General features: G+C 34.6%; 5 protein-coding genes across 5 annotated transcripts; 2 read left to right on the top strand and 3 right to left on the bottom strand.

The window, feature by feature from the left end:
- Positions 1-2,634: 2,634 nt before the first annotated feature.
- LOC129948129 (transmembrane protein 267) lies at positions 2,635-8,379 on the bottom strand. The gene is made up of 2 exons (XM_056058984.1): positions 7,617-8,379; positions 2,635-3,053 (listed from the first exon to the last, which is right to left on the bottom strand). The coding sequence occupies exons 1-2, from the start codon at positions 7,914-7,916 to the stop codon at positions 2,676-2,678; spliced, it is 678 nt and encodes a 225-aa protein (XP_055914959.1). The 5' UTR covers positions 7,917-8,379; the 3' UTR covers positions 2,635-2,675.
- A 2,648-nt stretch (positions 8,380-11,027) lies between these two features.
- Positions 11,028-11,975, top strand: LOC129945936 (ubiquitin-conjugating enzyme E2 T-like). Its single transcript, XM_056055918.1, has 3 exons — positions 11,028-11,220; positions 11,294-11,479; positions 11,544-11,975. The coding sequence occupies exons 1-3, from the start codon at positions 11,148-11,150 to the stop codon at positions 11,822-11,824; spliced, it is 540 nt and encodes a 179-aa protein (XP_055911893.1). The 5' UTR covers positions 11,028-11,147; the 3' UTR covers positions 11,825-11,975.
- Positions 11,910-12,867, bottom strand: LOC129945935 (kxDL motif-containing protein CG10681). The gene is made up of 2 exons (XM_056055916.1): positions 12,550-12,867; positions 11,910-12,491 (listed from the first exon to the last, which is right to left on the bottom strand). The coding sequence occupies exons 1-2, from the start codon at positions 12,738-12,740 to the stop codon at positions 12,035-12,037; spliced, it is 648 nt and encodes a 215-aa protein (XP_055911891.1). The 5' UTR covers positions 12,741-12,867; the 3' UTR covers positions 11,910-12,034.
- Positions 12,868-14,814: 1,947 nt separating this feature from the next.
- LOC129945226 (uncharacterized) lies at positions 14,815-15,325 on the bottom strand. Its single transcript, XM_056054887.1, has 2 exons — positions 15,149-15,325; positions 14,815-15,090 (listed from the first exon to the last, which is right to left on the bottom strand). Exons 1-2 carry the CDS (start codon positions 15,323-15,325, stop codon positions 14,815-14,817), a joined length of 453 nt encoding a protein of 150 aa, XP_055910862.1.
- Positions 15,326-17,033: 1,708 nt separating this feature from the next.
- LOC129945330 (ubiquitin-conjugating enzyme E2 C) lies at positions 17,034-18,628 on the top strand. Its single transcript, XM_056055000.1, has 2 exons — positions 17,034-17,330; positions 17,461-18,628. The coding sequence occupies exons 1-2, from the start codon at positions 17,233-17,235 to the stop codon at positions 17,888-17,890; spliced, it is 528 nt and encodes a 175-aa protein (XP_055910975.1). The 5' UTR covers positions 17,034-17,232; the 3' UTR covers positions 17,891-18,628.
- Positions 18,629-19,457: the final 829 nt, after the last annotated feature.

Below are 19,457 nucleotides of genomic sequence, written 5' to 3'. Positions count from 1 at the left end.
AACAAGCTTATAACCTAAATAATTAAAATTTATTTCTTAAATTGTTTATAATTCGTTTTTTTTTTTTAAATTTTATTTTAATCCGCATCTAAAGTCTAAAAGGCCAAGTTGAAGGGAAGAATGTGAGAGTGCTTAAATATTTATTTATTATTAATCTCAATATATGTTTAAATATCACATAACAAGATTTCTCGCTTAGATTCTAGATTATTTTTGTTGTATTATCATTTAATAATTTCATATGCGTTTTGTTTCTGGAAGATATATTTTTTTGTATTTTAGTATTTGTCTACGATAATTGCGTTTTGAATTGATTTAAAAAATAAAATGCACGACTGGGTCGCACGAACTTGCTCCTGTATGCTAAGAGTATGTTTAAAAAGTACTTATAAAAGATTTAAAAATACCTGTAAAATAAGTTTGTCTTCAAAGATATAAATGCCTTTTAATTTGTAAAAAAAACCGCACGATCTTTATATATGAAAACCATAGTACTCTCATGAGCAGAAACTTTTAGGACCAGATGCCGCGTCGTTGGCGTGCCTTTAGTTTTGAAAGTAGAGAAATTCAGCGGGAGCGAGAGAAAAATATTATTCCCATTCCCATAAGCAGCCAGCAGAATAAGGGAGATAATTAATTTTCGACCCAAAAAGTCAACACAATTTCCTTCATTTTATTTGAGTCTATCCTGGTATATGTTTTCACATAAAGAGCTTTCATATGAAGGTTGATGAATTTGTTTTTGTTTTATTTATATCAATGCACTTTATATAACAAACAAAATGGCTTATTATTGTATATAATAAGGGGATGAAACTAACTTTTGCATGCTTAAGTCAGCTGTTTAGGATCTTTTACCGATATTTGTTTTTATTTACATTCATAAGTCTGCTTTTACTTGTGTACGATCTTTGTATATAAAAAATGGTTTCTATTAACTATAAAGCTACAATACGATTCATATAGATTCAACTTGTTCCTTAAAAGCTCTTTTCCTTTAGATAGCTTTATTGTAATTTCATATTAGAAGAACCAGGATGGAAAATAAATAAGATAAGAAAGAGGCAGACCATGAATGTTTAAATTGTAAGGCGATCGCCTATTGGTTATGTAGTTAGGTAGCAGGTAGATGTCTAAAACGACCATAGAATAGTTCACTTGGCGTGCTTAGCTTTATGCAGATAGATAGATAAGGACATGTTTATGATGATAATGAAGGAATTTTATTGGTGGCTAGAAGGTACATACAACATTCCTTCTTAAGTTTTCAGCGCAAACATGGAGTTATTACGTCCAGCCTATTTTTTCACTAAAGTTTTTAAAAACAAGCATACGAACAAGTACAAGAGATTGCTTGTTATGTGTTGTTTACAATCAGGCTCTTGTGCGTTTTGGATTTTAGTTAAGAAGTGAAACGTAAGCAGTAGTTGTAGAAGTTGTACAATGTGTATGCGTTGAAAAAGTGTTTCTAATAGAAAATACATATACTCTCTCTGGCCAGTTTCTTTAACTTGTCGGTACTAAGTAAGCCAGTAAATCATGTGTGAAACAACCTTATTCGTAAAGAATAATATTTTAAAATAACATATACAAAGTTACCAAGATAATACTTCTTGATAGACTCTTTAAAATAGATTGTTGATTAAATATATCATATAAATGTGTACCAAATGCATTAATTTGGATGAAAGATAGGAATGTAATTACAATTCTGTCAAAATAATGCGCTCTTTCGGGCTCATGTACAGTTAAAATAATTTAAAAAATAATATTTTAAGATTCAAAATTTTACCTGAAAAAGAAGTTTGTCTTCAAAAATTTAAATGCCATTTTATAAATAAAAAAACCGTTGATTTTTCAAATTTTTATTTTGAAAATCGTTAGAGCGGTTTTTTTTTAAATTAATTTTTTATATATAAAATTTTCCAATTTTGTTCTTAAAATATTTTTGGAATGCAGTTGTTTAATAATTGTAAATATACGTCTTACGTTTGAATTTCGTAAAAAACTGTTGACCCGTTTTTGAGATATAGAGTTTTGAAAAATAAAAATTCAATATTTTTTAAAAAATCCAAACAATTAAAAATTGCATTTTTGTTAATCAAATATTGTTAAGGCAATATAGAAGCTTATTCAGAAAAAAAATTATTAAAATCAGTTCATAGGTTACTGAGAAAATTAAAAAACAAAATAACGGTTCTATGAGCGGTACCTTTCCTGAGCAATACAAAAATATGGTTTTCTTATAAAAAGAAGCTAAATTAAAAAATAAAATTTTAGAGAAAATTTAAAAAAAATCTATCGGTTTGTTTTTGAGAAAATTCGATTTTTCGGTTTTTGACTAAAAAAATTGTATGGGGGCCACTGTTAGTTTTGATCTTAAAAAAAAAATGAAAAAAACGCCTAACGCGAATCTGCTCAAAACCTTAACTTCCAAGTTTGAACTCAATCGACCCAATGGCTTAGGCTGTAGGAGCGTGGACAGACAGACAAAACCGACCGGACGGAATCGCGGGACCCACTTTTTTCGACTTCTCTACCATCGTAATATCATGTTTGATTAAAATCTCGAGTTCGAAATTTTGCACGAATGCAAAACTTGCCATATAGTTCCTATATGTCGCAAGTAAAAAGAGGTACTTTAAAAAAGTTGTATTGCGCGTTTTTAACCTTATTCAAACAGTTGAATAACGATAGCTTCGATAGTGATGATGATGATGGTGGTCGTTAAGCTTCACATAGTTGCCCAATAATTGTTGAGCAATATTGCTGCGACAGAAGCAGTGCAAATAGTATGTTAGGTATGGTGTTAGAATCGTTATTAAGATATAAAATAGATGAGGGATGCGTTCGGTTTGACCGAACGGACACATCCAATAGCCACGACGCACTGCATCTCGAGTATGATGGGTAACAAAGGCGCATATAAGAGCTCCAAGAATCAGACTAGTTTTGAAGTAGTTTAGCGAGGCTGTGCAAACAAATAGAACCAGCAGCAGCATGGGTATTGTAGTGCAGTGAAGAAAAGGTCGTCGTAGGAGATTCGTTGCATCCTGTAAAAAAATAAAGAAAAAATATTAAAAACTATATTTGCAATGTTGAAGTACAATAAAGAATACAATTAAGATAAAAAGTTGTTTTTTCTTTAAGATGAAAGCTGCCTACCAAATTCATTTATAGCTACAGTTGTGTTCATAAAAATAGCAGTGCTCTCTAAATAAAACAAGAAGGCCTTTAATATCAACGTTGTAATATATTTCATTAAACTTCCAATAACAAACTAAAATATTTGATTCATAAATAAAAAAGAGGCTGGGATGCGACCCACACTGATAACTTCCCATCCCGTCTGTCGATTTGTCTTGCTTAAAAGTTTGTCTATATGTACTCGTATCAATTTTTACCAAATTTGCGTACTATTTTTTGTAGATTTTATTTTGTATGAAAAAACGGACTGTTGGATTTTTATATAACAATTACTGAATACCCCAAAAATGGTATTTGGTAAAAGATTCCATGTGTCCATCCCTTCAAGATCCTCCTGGGAAGAAGAGGGACCCCTGGAAGACGATGCGGTACACTTCTATACTGACGGTTCAAAGACCGATCACGGAGTTGGAAGTAGGAATGTTATGTATTCCAGGCAGAAGTAATGGCGATTAAAGAAGCACTATCCTGGCTCAAAGAAAACGTTATATCTTGTAAGGATATACGAATCTTCTCAGACAGCCAAGCCGCTCTTAAATCTCTCGCGTCTGTCTCCACAAACTCTCAAACAGTCCACGATTGTCAATCATCTCTGAATGAGATGACGGAACAGTTTAACATTCACCTTGGTGCCGGGCCACAGAGACATTCCGGGAAATTGCAAAGCCGATGAGCTCGCCAAAAACGGAACACTTCTGCCTTATGTTAGACAAAAACATAACATAGGAACACCACTTGCTACATGCAAATATCTTCTCAAGCAATATGCTTTAGAAACAACAAATGCTAGATGGTCACAAAGTACCACCTGCCTGTCAACCAAGCAAATATGGCCAAGTATTGACTTAAAACGGTCAAAAAGCTTGATATCACTGAGCAGACAAAGTATAAGCTTTATAATTGGAGTAATAACGGGACACTGCCTCATAGGAAGACATGCTCTGAGGCTAGGGGTCTACACAAATGACTTCTGTAGAAGCTGCATGGACGAGGAGGAAGAGGAAACAGTCCAACACCTTCTATGTACATGTCCAGCACTCTCCATTAGAAGGAATTACTTTCTTGGTAATCCCTTCTTCGATAATACCAGTGAACTGGCAACGATTGACACAAAACGTCTCTCCAACTTTATTAAAAGTACAAAGTGGTTTGTTTAAATTCATTACTCTCCTATGAGTAACCTCATTAGTGGTATCACAATGGACCCTTGAGGTCTACGTGTGTCAATGACATCTGGACAGCCACTCCAACCCAACCCCCCTGAATGTTGACAACAATGTTTTTTGAAAGATAAAAGTAAATTAAAGCCAATATCTCAAAGTTTTGAAAAGATATTTGAGTCGAAAATCAATTTTTACCAACTTTTATACATTTTTTTTTAGGTTTTTATTTTTTGTAAAAAAACTGTAAATTCGATTTTTCTCAAAATTTTATCAGATGTCAAAAACATTATTGTTCGTTGCACAAAATTGTTTTGGAAATGAAATCATATTTCAGTTGTCAAATTTTGGAGGTGACAATTTTTTTTTTTCAGTTTTATTGATTTATAAAAAAAAAACCGTTAAATTGATTTTTTTTTTAAATATACCTGTTTGGTATCACGTTACAATATATTATGTAAAATTTAATTCAAGTCTCTAGCGTTTTTGGTTCGTAAGATATTTTGGGTTAACCAAAATTTTCACCTTTTTTTCAAACTGCTATGGTAAAAAAACCACCCACGCAATTTTCTTGAGAGCCCTTTCTGCATCTTTCTGCCTTATTATCTGTATAACAAAATTTATTTGAAGTCGATATCTCTTCTGGTTCTTGAGCTATGGACGACGAAAAAAACATCGCGAACGTACGGACGTACGAACGTACGTACACACGCACGCACAGACATCTTTCTAAAAATCTTTTATTTCGACTCTAGGGACCTTGAAACGTAGAGAAATGTCAAAATTTTCAATTTGACAAATCGGACCCATTACAATAACTTCCTAAGGGAAGTAAATAAAATAAATTGGGTGGCGCAACAGTTCGTTGAGAGCAAGGGCCTGGTGACTTACAACTCTCAACAATTTCTGTGTGCGAGTAATGTTGCCAGCAATGGATGGGCCCTACAGTTTAGATGCCGAGGCCGAACGGCTAATTTGAGAAGGCACTTTTTCATGACAACAATTACTCTTGAAGGATTTGTCAATTCCTCGCAAGAGGCAATACCCGTGAAAAGACTTTAGACTTAGAAAGGCTTCGTCACAGTAAAAACACTAAAACCTTACACCTTTCGACTGGTATTGTGTTCCACGAATTACGCCCAGCTTCCCACAATTCTTTCGAATCCTTGGTTTTTGCTTTAAAAACTGCGTTCTTAACATCTCCACATAAATTTGCGATGGGGTTAAGGTGGGGGGATTGAGCGGGTCACTCCATAACGGATAACTTCTTTTGCGCAAACCATGATTTTGCCTTTTTTGACGTATGGCGATAGTCTCGTTGGTATACTCAAACCAACGGTATTTGCTCTCTTGCATAGGGCAACATAACCTCCTCGAGAATTTTTACATACTCGGTTGCATCCCTTATACCCCCATGGGATGAATAGGCCCGACCCACGTAAGATGAAAATCAAGCCCATATTATAATTTTTCCTCCACTATGCTTCACTGTTTTTAGAGTGTACCGTTGATCGTATGCTACATTTTAGGACGACTTTGCTTTCATCGCTCCACAGAACATTCCTCCATTTCTCTTTTGCCCAATCTCTATGCGATTTAACAAACTCAATTCTCTTTGCCACTTGTCTTTTCGTCAAGAATGGTACATTGCGTGGATTTCGGGCTGGTAACTTCGCTTTTAAAAGACGTCTTCGTATAGTGACAGCGCTAACAAACAGTTGAAGTCCATTTCTTATTTTCCTATAGCATATGGAAGGGTTCTGTGTTGCTACCTGAACAATTTTTCGTCAGTTCTTTCAGTAGTCATCCTTTTTGGGCCTCGCGTTTTCGGGTTATTTTGTCATTTTAAGGCGTTACTGACCAATTTTGCTGAGCAGCCTAGGATATCTTGAATATTTTGGTAAGTTTTTCCTACCTCCAAACGCAGTTTTAGAATTTCTTCAGTGCAGTGTCTTGACCGTCCCATTGTTTATTTTTGAACTAAAAAAAACTTAAAACTTTATATAGTAAAATATTTACTTACCGAAAAATAAACAAAATTAATTGTTAACACTTTTTAATTACAAAATCAAAAGCACTGCTATTTTTATGAACACTCTATATCCAGAGAGTTTGAAATAATAGGTGTTCACCAGGAAATGTAGAGATAACTTCAAGCTCAAAGTCTCTAATATGAAAACAAAAGACCGTTAGATGCAAGTAACATGTTAATTTTGTTTGTAAGAATTTCCGTTATTTAAATAATTGACAATCTAATAAAATGTGACCAGCACTGCTATTTTTAGGTAATAAGGACTTATTTGCCTTAAGAGTGTTTTAATAAATAAAAACAGGCAGCCAAATCAAGGAGATATTAATGGGGCACTATTTTTATTAACTCCGGTCATACTGTGAAGTAGATATTTGTTCTTTGGCAGTAGTACATGAATGTGGAAAGCTTAACCATTTGTTTTGTTTATCTGTTATGCCAAACCTTACTAATTTTCCTAATGCTCACACTGTGCCTCTGGCATATAAACGGTTTACAAAACCCTTTGAAAAGACAGAGCTAATTGGCAAGTATAAAAAACTTTTGTATACATTTGAAGAGATGTTCGAAAATTCTAGAAAGAAAACAGAGCTAAACCTTTGAGTAGGTTATAAGTACATAAAGCGGACAAGTTTGTTGTTATATTAATCATGCCAAACAGATAGCATGCTCCAAGAAACCGGTTAGATGATCCATTTTATTCATACGACCCAAAATTCTATGAGTAAAACCTATGTTATCGAGTCATTGCTTAATCGAATAGGTATTTGTTTCGTTTGAATCGAATTGATCTATTATTGGCAGGTTGTTTATTTTTACACCATCTCCTGAAAAACGCAACACCATAAAATAAACCCAAACTCTACATTAAATCACTCATCTTCATAAATAATGCACGAGTCTTTCCAGTTTTAACCTTTACGTTGTTAAACAAAGGAAAATCAAATCATCTTCAACCCCGATTGGCCAATTAACCCCCAAGATTTTTCACACACAAATCGAAAGGAGCAACAAGTTGATTATGCAAGTGTGTCACATCTGTAAGTCCTTTTCTTTCCTGCTCATCGAAAAAGAAAACAACCCCAAGCGTGTTGTGGGTTGGTGCAGGCAGTTGATTGTTTGAAGAGAGCCAAAAATGAATAAAAATATTATGTATTATCCAAAAAATCGATTTCACCGGAAATAACCACAAAATATTGTGGATGTGCCTTTAAACTTACCTCCAAATTCCATGACCTGGCCTCCACAAAATGGTCCACATCGATCAATGATGACACCGAAAAACAAATGAATATCAGCAACCAGCCAAATAAATTGCTTGTCCTATCATAGAATTGCACCACAAATGCAATTCCCGAGAGCGCCCCGATGACTGCATGAGTGGCATTGTCCACTAAAGCACGTAACAATGGATGTTGGGTTAATTCAACAAAGTTGTCCCCCAAGAGGCAGGTGATTATGACCAAAGTCGTTAGAACTATTCGCATGTAAACCATTAGATGACAATACATTTGCGACATACAGGAGCTTAAAGAAGTTTGAAGGAGCTGGGTATAGAGTCGATTAGAAAACTGAGTCACTTGGGGAGTTTTGTCGTTACAATTAACACATAATACTACAACAAAAGGCACTTTTAATTTAATTACAAATAGAATTATTTTTTTTAACTCAACACGAGGACAACACAAAAACACACAAAAGGCCCACAAAAGCGAAACAAAAATCCGGAACCAGACCCAGACAAGAAGATCAAAATTGAACCAAATGCGGCAGAACAACAGCAGCACAAACGTCGTCGTTGTCGTGGTCGATGTCGGTATTTTTACGGCATAATAATTGTACTAGAGTATAATACATATATTTACGGGTAGACGATGTCATTGGAACAAAAGCCGATTGCGGGTGCCGAATTTAAATGTTATTGATTTTACAACAAAGCAAAATTGGCTCTGTGACAATCATTGATTGGTTAAAAGTTTGATTAATTGTGAAATCAATTGAGTGCACTTACGTGTATTTCTTTTATGCAAACTAAGGAAAATAAACAAACAGCTGATTGCAAATAACAAACAAAATTATGTAAACAAAGCGTTTAGTACTTGTTTTTCTTTTTGACATTGACATCAAATGTCAAATGATAGTAGATTGTTTGAAAGTCATAGGGACGCATAGTCAACTTTTCTCGTTAGTTTGTTTTAACGATAATTCGATAGTTTTTATTATATGGTTTGTATCAATACTTATTTATTTTTATCCGGAATGTTTAAATTTTAAAGGAAAAAGAATTTAAATTTAGTGCCATTTTGATAATTCACTTAGAGATCTCTATTGATAAAAGAAATCAATTTATATTTGATTCAAAATCTGTTAAAAGTCGATTGAATTGACATTTTTATTCTTGAGTTCACTCTTCCTAAGCACTCTGCTATGCATCCCATAAAGAACCTGTATTCTATTATATATAGGTAAAGGATTTTCAATAAGGGCGGTTAGATTTTGAAATGGAATAAAACAAGCTGCGTGTGAGGTATTAACAAAATTATTTTTTTGTTTTAACGGCGTATGTATGCTATTAAGTGTGGAATATGACATCATTTAAATGATCACCTCGGCTTCTTACATTGGCGCGGATCCGTGTGTTCCAATTTACAATGACCCTTCCGCATAGATTAGGCTGAATTTGAGCGATGGATTGTGTCATGTTCACCTTTAGGGCATCGGTCGATTGTGGTTTATTTGCATAAAGCTGCGGCTTCAAGAAACCCCACAGGAAAAAGTCTAGCGGGGTCAAATCCCAAACCTTGGTGGGCAATTCGCATTACACCAAATTGTTCATGCAAAATGTGCGCAACGTTTGCGGTAACGAAAACTGCCATGATGATTTAGAATAAGCAATTAAATAATAAACAAAAGATTCGACAGATGTCACCAAAACAAAATGGCCACTGGGGTCCCAAAATCTACCCACACCAATTGAAAACCCCTTTAGTATAGGTTCTCTATGATTCATCCGGTGAACTACAGTACACCAAACTAATTTGACATTCACTTAAGCAGCTTAAGATGTGAAAATCTTGGAAACATTGTTTTGATTTCATGAAGAACTTCTCTCTGTAATTTTAATTTTTATATTAAATTTGTAAATAGACACTAATTTCTCAACTGTAAGCAGTGATCTAAGTAATCAGTGAACGGATGACTTTGGACAAATGTTAAAAAATTAAAAAAAGTATTGTGGAGCCTTCAGATGAAACGTAAGTTAATTTTCTTCATTTCGAAACATATATAAAAACTGATTATTTCAAAATCATAGGTTTACTAAAAACATTTTTTTAGAAAAGACCAATGCAGTAAATTTTTCTAAATCAGGGTTTTTCTAATTGGAAAATATTTAAATTAGTATTAGAAGAAGAAAATTTGTTAAGAATTTTCCATTGAGAATTTTGTATACATTATATACGTAGTATCCGCATCATTCCAATAAAAACCTTCTCTTGAAATTATGAAATTTGTTTAACATTAGAACTAACTTTGTTTTTAAACACTATTCCGACGGTGAGATGAAGGCTAACATATTTCAATTTGAAGACGAACACTTACAGATCTTACTATCAAGGCGAAAACTAACATTTTCATGATTCTTCTCAAAGACTAAGGCTCATTTCATACTACACGGTTTTGACCGTACGGCAATAAGCCGGACGGCATAAACCGGGACAATGACTTGTTACAAATTATATGGTTTTAACCGTATATGGTAAATCACGATATATGCAGGGTTCCTATGCTTAGTGTATTTTGCACAGGTTTAGTTCGAACTCTGTCGCACGAATAAAATCTTATGATGTGAAAACATATATTTCGTTACGTACGCCACTAAGATTATCGCGCCGACCGGCTGCCGTATACTTTAGTGGCAGAAGTAGTAGGTTGCTACACCGCGCGGCGCCGGCATTTTGACGTGACCGTACAATATGAAAGCGTATATGCTCTTCTTCGTGCCTCTAACAAAATGTCACCGTCTAGTTTTTTCCCGTACGGTCAAACCCGTGTAGTGTGAAACATAGAGGAAATATATTATCTAGAGTCCCGATTAAATGGGTTTGCTCTCTTTCGGCCTACAAACTAAATTGAGAGGATTTTGTCGATAATGATAAGCATAAGTGTGATAATTAGAGCGTAGGAATGTTACACGACAGAGGTCAGAAAGCCCCTAAAAATGTTTGTTCACGGGTACTGCCTCTTTCGAGGAATTGACAAATTTTCCAAGTAATTCTTGCCATGAAAAATGCTTTCCTAAATGAATCGTTTGGATTCGGCATGAAACTGTAAATGACACACTCACAGGAATGGTTGAGAGTGTGCTATCTAATTTATTTATTTAATCAAAACATAAAGCATTTAAGCTAAAAGTTAAATTGTTTTGAAAAAATAAATACCCTTCCTTAAAAACTTAAAGTACTTCAAAACCACAGAAACAATTTTGAGTAAAAATTCAAATTTATGCAAAGAGAACTAGGCGTTTATGCTTTTCTGAATTTGTATAAATTTCAGTCCCAAGTTGCTACCTAATTGTTAAAACGTCAAACCGCATATATTCCGTGTAAAAAGGAACAGATCTAGGAATTAGTAATATTTGTTGTTACGCCACTGCAGCTGTCATAAAATCCGTAACTTTGTAAATTAGCGCCAAATTTAAAATCAAAATAAATACAAAATTGAAAAATTTAACTATCTTCATTCAAAGAATAATGTATTCCAAAATAAAGTCTAATAGAATTCCCGTAGAACTACAACAAATTGAAAAGACCCAAGATGCCCACGGCAAGTTGATCTTTCTTTACGTACATCTACTGTTCTACCTTTAACTGTTTTTATGTCACTATATCATACATAGGTATAACTTGTATTCCCAAAGATGATTCAAACTTTACAGACCTGATTGCCACAATTCCAGGGCCTGTAGGCTCCCCTTATGCCACTGGCAAGTTCGAATTAAACATCACAGTTGGTGAACAATATCCATTCCGCCCGCCGACCTTTAAGTTTAATACACCAGTTTTTCATCCCAATATCGATAGCAGTAAGTAAAGAACTCATTTCAATAAAAGTCTTTGTCATATTCAACTCACTTCGCATGTCTTTAGGTGGTCAAATATGTCTTGACCTATTAAAAATGCCTCCAAGTGGTACGTATAACCCAGCAATCCGATTGGAATCTATATTACTATCCATTCAGCTTTTGCTGGCCAACCCAAATCCAGATGATCCTCTCCAAGGTGATGCTGCTGATATGTATAAAAACAATATTGAAATGTTTAACCAAAAGGCACGCGAACATACGCTAAGGTATGCAACTGCTCAAGGCTGCACGAAAGATGAAACTGACACCGAAAGTGTCCCAACAAAGAAACAAAAAGTTGGATGAGTAAATATACATTCCTAAGAGCCTTATTCCATTACTTAAAAGTCGTCGATTTTCTTAACTTTCTTGCGGTAATAAAAATCATTGATTCATCTATCAGATTTATTGCGATGGGAATGGCACGAATTTATTAACTAACATAAACTAACAAGAAATAAATAAAAATCTACAATTATTTAAATATAAATAACTTCCTAATGCGTGCACAAACCCTTAACCAGTATCTTCGGAAGTGCAATCTGAGGAATCATTTGGATTGGCCGACTCAATCGAACACACTCGCTTGATAAGATCATTTTCAACAGGTTTGCCATTTTCCACAGCTTCATCCATCTGAACGTACTCAACAGTTGTGTCCTTGGATTTCTTCTCTGACACTGGCTTCGTTTGCTTTGGTATCTCGACAACACTTGAAGCATCTTCGTCGTCCTCTGCCTCTTCGGCTAAACTATTCCGCTGCGGTTGGGCTTCAACATACGCTGTTGGATATTGCGTGCTTAATTTTGTCTTTATTATTCGAATCTTCTTGAAAATGTAGTCCAAGTCTTTTTTCATTTCGTTCAGCAGTTTGACATGTTTCTTAAAATCATCCCCAGCTAGTTTAAGACGACTTTGACTCAGGGCATTGCAATTGAGGAGCATTTCATTGGTTTTTTCAAAGCGTTGTAACCTTGGATTATGGAAGCAATTAATTAAGTTGGAATATTTCTGAATGTAGTTTAACTTACATTTGCTTTTGGGCTCTTATCATACTCTCAACGTCCCCCTGATTCACCAGGCCAGCAAGACCTTGAACGAACACCTCAGATGCGGTGTAATTTTGAAAACATTCTATGCTGAATTCACTTTCGGGAGTTCCATGAGGCCCCGGGCCACCAATACGTCTCGATTGCATCGAACTACTCATTTCCGAATTCATGATTTTCGTTTTTTTTTTCTTCAGGGACGATGATTGATTTTAGACAAGTTTTCTTTTGTTTATAAATCAACCAATATGTTATGACAGACGAGAAGGAAAACAATAAATTGAAAAATCAGATGTGTAGTTTTTCTTGTTAGCCCATATGTCAGATTGACATTTGGAATTCGTGGGAAAAATGTTTCCAGTGAAATGCTTAGGCAGAGACTACATGTGCAGGAATGTGACAAGTCGATGTTAACACCATTCTACATTGACTATGACTTGGGGTCTCCATTGAACATTTCCGATGACAGGACTATCGGCCCATAATCCAATAGAGACCAACAATCCAACATCCTGTCCATGATCCGGTCATCGCAGTTTGGATTTTTCTAGCGGACCAAAATTCTGTCATCAAATTTGACGTTTGTGTTGTATGAAGTGATGAGCGTCCATTTTCCACAGTCTTTTTGAAATTAAAATTTCATTTCGTTTTAATTGTCATCGAGTGCGGTCATACCTACATATTTTGTATACCTATTAAGTAAGTAAAATTAATTAAAGAAAAGTTGTTTAATACATATTACTTATCTGTTTCAGTTACAATGAACGATTAGCGACTAACCACCGGTGACACGCTGAATTTGATTAATATTGATAAAGCAAAAGAATGTTTGTGGAATTTTAAAAGCAGTATATATAAAAGGAAAGCATGAAAAAGCGGAGCAGTTTAATAAGGATCCAGTTGACATAAAGAAAAAAACTCAAATATCTACAATGAAAAAAAATTGATTATTCTCAGAAATCCGGCGTGGGAATCGAAGATGCATATAATTTTATTTATAGAATGACATATTGCAGCCAGTCGAGGAGGTAATAGAAGATTTAAAGGAAACAATAAGAAATGAGGAAAATTATTCTCCTTCAACTCTACCAACAACTAAAACCTCATCTGAACGGAGAGAAAGCAAAGTGGACGACGTCGCAATGGTACCCGTCCCATGATGGTTAGTGCGTTGGACTGTGATGCGAGAGGTCTTGGGTCCGGTCCCTGCCTATGCCACCTAAAGCTTTTTTCACTGGTACTCTCTCTGGCGAAGAATTGACAAATTCTCCAAAAGTAATTCTTGTCATGAAAAGTGATTTCTCAAATTTGCCGTTCGGATTCGGCTTAAAGAAAACTGTAGGTCCCTTCCATCCCTGACAACAGTACTCGCATACAGGAATGGTACAGGAATGGTTGAGAGTTGGCAGTCACTATGCCCTAGTTCTCAATTGGACTGTTGCTCCACCCAATTTATATTTTTTTTTATTTGTTTCAGAGACTGGTAATAGTTGTTTCTTAAAAAAAAAAATATTTTAACATTGTTTGTATTTTAGATACACGATGTGAATACGATGTATGTATTTGGTAGTAGTGTCGCGAGTCAGCTGACAGATTTGTCACCCACTGAGGCAGCAGTCACTATGGCAGATGTACAGAAAGTGCTTTCACACCATACAATTCGTTCACTGTCTAAGAACACATCGTCATCTAGTTCTTCTGCATTACTGACAACATCTCTTTATAGTTCTTCTGCAACACAGCCATCATCGCTTTCCAGTTCTATGGAGTGCAATGATCCTTTGCAAAGTGCCATGTTAGACACTGGTATGGTACAACACCCTCAGATACACAATACATTCTAAGATTGTCACGAATTTTGCACGAAAATTTATAAATAGAAACGTTTTGTTGTGCAAAACTTTTTGGTTGATGTTTTTCTGGAGGCTTTTTTTTATTGAAGCTGAAATATAATTATGCAGCACACAACACGTTTTACCGACGACATCGCACTTATTTACGGACATTGATCTATGAAAAATTCTGAACCTTGAAACAAGCCGTCCAAAAGTCATTTCGACCCACATTCTTGCTCGACTTAATCTATAACTAAAGACTTCCTCTATGGAAAGATTGGCATTATTTCCAAATCCCTTCATTAGATTTGCGTCGTGGCCAAATATATCGTCACCAATAAAGAAATAAGGGGTAAGTGTATCCTGGCCCTTGAGTTGAGAAGGATTGGGAAAATTCAGCTTTCCATTCCGCTTATACCGCTTGGTATAAGGTGCTGTTTTTATATATAAGGCCGTCGTTTCTTCCATTTCCACTGACGTCAATATCTATACATTTTCTATGAGCGTCCACAACAGCCAGAAGAACAGTGCTGAAGAAACCCTTGTAATTAAAGAAGTCCGATCCGGAGTCAGCGGGTGCATTCATTCGGACGTGCTTGTCATCGATAGCACCAAGGGTATGAAGAAAGTCCCATATGTTTTCGAATTCTTGGGCCACCTTAAGCCATTCGTGTTGTGATAGAGGAGTCTATAACAATATTTACTTTCACCGTATGAAATTATAATAACTAAATTTAAAAACTAACCTTCAAATACGATAAATGAAGGGCATCGTAAATGGCACCAAGTAATTCAGGCATAAATCGGCTTATCGTTTTCCTTGGAACTCTGGTAAGAAATTCTAAGGATCTGTACGAATAACCTATTCCAATGTATCTTAACGATATGGCCAGACGATTTCTTGCCGTAATGGCGTAACGCATTTGTGTCCTTTATTTTTTATACCAGGTTTAACCTGTTAAAAATGTTTAAAAATATTTATGTACCTTAATTCATTAATTCAAATTCAAAGTTATCTTAAAAGCTGTCGACCGACATCCTACAAAAATTCTTGAAGTCTGCACCGTCCTCCCATTGTAAGTCCTTAAGTAGGTTCGCCTGCAAATCATGAAGTTCCCTTACTTCGAGAAATGAATTCACCCAAAACCTGTGTTTTCTTTTATTCTCTTAAATAGTTAGCTGGTGTAGTTCCTCCAGCTTCGTAACTAGTATTAATTTTCTTAAAAGGGCTAATTTTTGTTTACTCAAAGGCGTTTTTGTTTATATAATTTGTTTGAAATTTAATTCTATAAAAAACATACCGACAAAAAGGTAAATCAACAAATAAGTAAACAACAGATTAACGGTTGTGTCAAATGTGACATTTAAGGTTGCTCATGGCAAGACATAAAATATCCAGTCGAAAAAAACAATGGATTGAGGATGAGATTGCGGAAGAGAAGTTGGATTGGATTTTACTCTTGTGTAGCCTCAGGGTAAACAATTTCTTCAGTTTTCAATAGAGTATTAAATTAATGTGTATACTTAGTGATACATTTTTAAGTGATAAATTGAATCTCAATTGACGTTTACGTATAAAAATGAATTTCACCACAATGTATTCAAACCCGAAACCACGATACAAACTAATACATCGAGTACGCTCTGAGAAGAGTTTGAAACAAACTGGTGATATGAACTAAAAAGAGCTTATGAATTTTCCATCTGTATCTTTCATGCCACATGAAACCAACGTGAAGTCACAATCATCTTTTTACTCTATTTGCTCGGTCATTTTATTCTCAGCTCGTAGAGCTGAATCAGAATATTTTTAGAACGAAAAAAGGAACACAAGCTTAAAGCTCTGAATATTCAGAGGTAAAAAAGGAACACAATTTTTTGTTTAACGGTTCAAGCTATGCACTCAATTACAAACGAATAACGCCTTTTCAAAACAGGAAGGATAAATCATTCTAACTTGAGGAAAATAGTCTTTGATTAGAAAGTGAGCAATGCATACTTCGAATAGTGGTAGTTGTCAGCGCTGCCCATTTGACAGCTGTCAAACTCATCTGTAATTTGTAGTTTCATACACCAGTTGAATCGCTTAACAAACAAACAACGAGTTATAGTTAAATGAAGTATACTACAAAAGCTGTTATTCAAACGTATCCATAGAGTACTACACGATGGTTATGAGTTCCATAATCGACTGACTACGCAGAGCAGTCGGTAATGAAGAAAGCGGGAGAGAAAAAATATGCACCATAATATAATACTAAAGATTTTATAATAAGACAATATGTGGCTCGTGAGACGTTTCGTGGTATTGCAATTTAACGTTGGTAGTTCATTTAGTGATGGTAGTTAATCTTCCAAAATTGAAAATTTAATATTTAAAAATTTCAATTAATGTAATCGAATAGATGTCAGCCTAGCAACAAATGATAAAGTATTTATAATTTTTAACACTTTCAATTTAAACACCTTGCACAATAATTTACCTCATATGTGTACCCTGTGTCCCTGTAATTTCGAGTTGCATAAGAACTGTTGATCTGGCAGTTCCTTTTTTTGAGTAGAATTCTACATTGGAAACTTGGAAACAATTTCTGGAAATCTCCATTTTGTTTTTGTATTTGTAACGTTAAAATCTGTCAGTCCTGTCCTGAAAAAGAAAACTGGCTTGTGTCAAACAAAAAGTAAAAAAAGAGCGAACCAAAAAGAAAGCTTTTCAAGTGAAATTTCTCAACAATTTTTCTGTTATAGTCCCTCAAATCGAAGTAGAAGAATAAATTTATTTCCGCTATTGTTTAAAAGATTTCTCAAACAATTCCAAACTAACGCAAAAATGGCACAAAATATCAGCCCGGACCATACTCATTCGTCCAATTTGAAACATAATGACGACTCGGTTACAATAAAAGATAATCACGCAGTCAGCAAGAGGTATTAAAATAAAACAGGGGTTGAAATTTATGTAAAATAAACTCATGAGTGTGCTCCTCGAACACGAACCAACCAAAGCATATACCTAAAATGTTACTTTTTTTTCGTCTTTGCTTTCAATCGCATGTAGGTTACAAAAGGAACTAATGAATCTGATGATGTCCGCTGAGAAAGGTATATCGGCCTTCCCCGACGGCGAAAACATCTTCAAATGGATTGGCACCATAACGGGCGCTGACACAACCGTTTACAGCGGACAAAAGTATCGTCTTTCGCTAGAATTCCCCAACTCCTATCCGTATGCACCACCCGTTGTTAAATTCCTCACTCCATGCTATCATCCCAACGTGGATCTATCCGGATCCATCTGCCTCGACATTCTCAAGGATAAGTGGTCGGCCCTCTACGATGTACGGACTATTCTGCTATCCATTCAGTCGCTACTCGGTGAGCCGAACAACGACAGTCCGCTCAATGCCCAGGCCTCGATGATGTGGACAAACCAAGTGGAATACAAAAAGTACTTAGACTCGTTCTATGAGAAGCACAAAGATACATAATTCAAGCGGCTGCCCCTTGCCCCCATCCATCACCACCTTAATTGTAGCAAAATATTCCCACACAATACAAATATTTATATTTATTATTTTTTAAGGTTTTCATTTCGATAGTGTACCTACATCCTGGCCCGGGCGCCGCTTTTAATACAAACATATATTTTTAAATTTTGTTAACAAATCGACTTTGTTCTTCGGGAGCAGTCGAAGTATTTTATGGTCAAATTTATTTTTCATGTCACTTTTTCATTTCGTTCTTTATTTCTTTTATTCGGAACATTCATCTTGTGTTTTTTTTTAGGCTCTTCGATGATATTTACAAAAATCTCAAATAAATAAAATTTTCAAAAGTATTTTTGTTAAAACTTAAATTAATTTTCCATCAAAAACTGTTTTAGCAAATTGTTTTTTGTTTTCTTTTTTTAAAGTCTTCTTTTAATTAGGTATTCTTATTTTTTTTATAATTAAGAAGACTTGAGATTATTTTTGTTTGTTTTATGTCTTTTTAAGTTCGAAATTTATGTATTTCTCCTTTAACTTGAATCACCCAAATTCGAAATATACAAGGATTTTATTTAGAAGAATCAAACAAAATATATTAAAAAGGAAAAATAAGAAAAAAAGTAGTTTTAAAATGCATAAAACATTGGAAATATGGTCGACAGAAATATATAGAAAACCAAATCAAATTTAAAATGTAAAAAATAATTCAACAAATAAAATTTAAGTTAAATAAATGTTTGTGGTTTTTATTTATTTGTGCTTCACCTGGTTTGCTGTTCGATGCAGTGAGGGGGATATACGATATAACCATTTAAGTGGTTATTACGATCTGCTTGACGACAATCCCGGACTTTCTCATAGATCTCTTGGGGTGGTTTTTAAATAGTGGCTCGACATTTAATGAGGAGCTAAGCAGTTTTATTTACTTATTTCGTTGGAGTGAGGATCAAACGTAGTTCGAAGGTAGAACTTTATAAAGTAAAAATTAAACTACGGATACAATTCCAATTAATAAAGGTCCTCAAAGCTGGAAACACCACAATCGAATTTAGAAATTTAAATGATGCAGAAATCTAGGGCTCTTTTTGTGCTAAATTAGTGCTCTAATCTTGGTTCAAAAATCTCTTCCTTGTGGTCATCAGAAACTGAGTGGGAATAAAAACACGAAACTGGTATTTTTGTTTGCAAATTATATTAGCTTTAATGGAATGTTAGGTATTTTTTATTTTGCAAAACGTCGGGTGCAGAATTTCTCCACAGAAATTTTATTTTGAGTTTAAAATTTAAAAAGAGACTGAGATGCGACCCACATTGATAACTTCCCATCTTGTCTGTCGATTTGTGTTGCTTAAAAGATTTGTAGGTTTTCGGGGTTTGTTAAAAAAGTTATAAGTTGAATTATTCTTACAAATTTTAAAATTACCAAAAATACAAAAATTTACTGAGTGTTGAAAAAAATGTTTTTTAAAGGATAAAAGTAGGTTAAAACTAATATCTCAAAGCTTTAAAAAGATATTTGAGTCGAAAATGACTTTTTGCCAACTTTTATTAATTTTTTTGTTTAGGT

Source organism: Eupeodes corollae, chromosome 2 (assembly GCF_945859685.1).
Source record: "Eupeodes corollae chromosome 2, idEupCoro1.1, whole genome shotgun sequence".
NCBI classification, from domain to species: Eukaryota; Metazoa; Arthropoda; class Insecta; order Diptera; family Syrphidae; genus Eupeodes; species Eupeodes corollae.
Note: the sequence above shows the minus strand (reverse complement) of the source record. Positions and strands in the feature narration are given on the sequence as shown.

Excerpts from the sequence above, each read along its gene's own strand:
- LOC129948129 (XM_056058984.1), bottom strand. The coding sequence starts at position 7,916 with ATGTCGCAAATGTATTGTCATCTAATGGTTTACATGCGAATAGTTCTA. Across the intron at positions 3,054-7,616 it reads CCAGGTCATGGAATTTGGAG|GATGCAACGAATCTCCTACG; the intron begins GTAAGTTTAAAG and ends ATTTTTTTACAG.
- LOC129945936 (XM_056055918.1), top strand. The coding sequence starts at position 11,148 with ATGTATTCCAAAATAAAGTCTAATAGAATTCCCGTAGAACTACAACAA. Across the intron at positions 11,221-11,293 it reads AAAGACCCAAGATGCCCACG|GTATAACTTGTATTCCCAAA; the intron begins GCAAGTTGATCT and ends TATCATACATAG. Across the intron at positions 11,480-11,543 it reads TCATCCCAATATCGATAGCA|GTGGTCAAATATGTCTTGAC; the intron begins GTAAGTAAAGAA and ends GCATGTCTTTAG.
- LOC129945935 (XM_056055916.1), bottom strand. The coding sequence starts at position 12,740 with ATGAATTCGGAAATGAGTAGTTCGATGCAATCGAGACGTATTGGTGGC. Across the intron at positions 12,492-12,549 it reads ATAAGAGCCCAAAAGCAAAT|GTTACAACGCTTTGAAAAAA; the intron begins GTAAGTTAAACT and ends CCATAATCCAAG.
- LOC129945226 (XM_056054887.1), bottom strand. The coding sequence starts at position 15,325 with ATGCGTTACGCCATTACGGCAAGAAATCGTCTGGCCATATCGTTAAGA. Across the intron at positions 15,091-15,148 it reads TTCATTTATCGTATTTGAAG|ACTCCTCTATCACAACACGA; the intron begins GTTAGTTTTTAA and ends ATATTGTTATAG.
- LOC129945330 (XM_056055000.1), top strand. The coding sequence starts at position 17,233 with ATGGCACAAAATATCAGCCCGGACCATACTCATTCGTCCAATTTGAAA. Across the intron at positions 17,331-17,460 it reads AATCACGCAGTCAGCAAGAG|GTTACAAAAGGAACTAATGA; the intron begins GTATTAAAATAA and ends AATCGCATGTAG.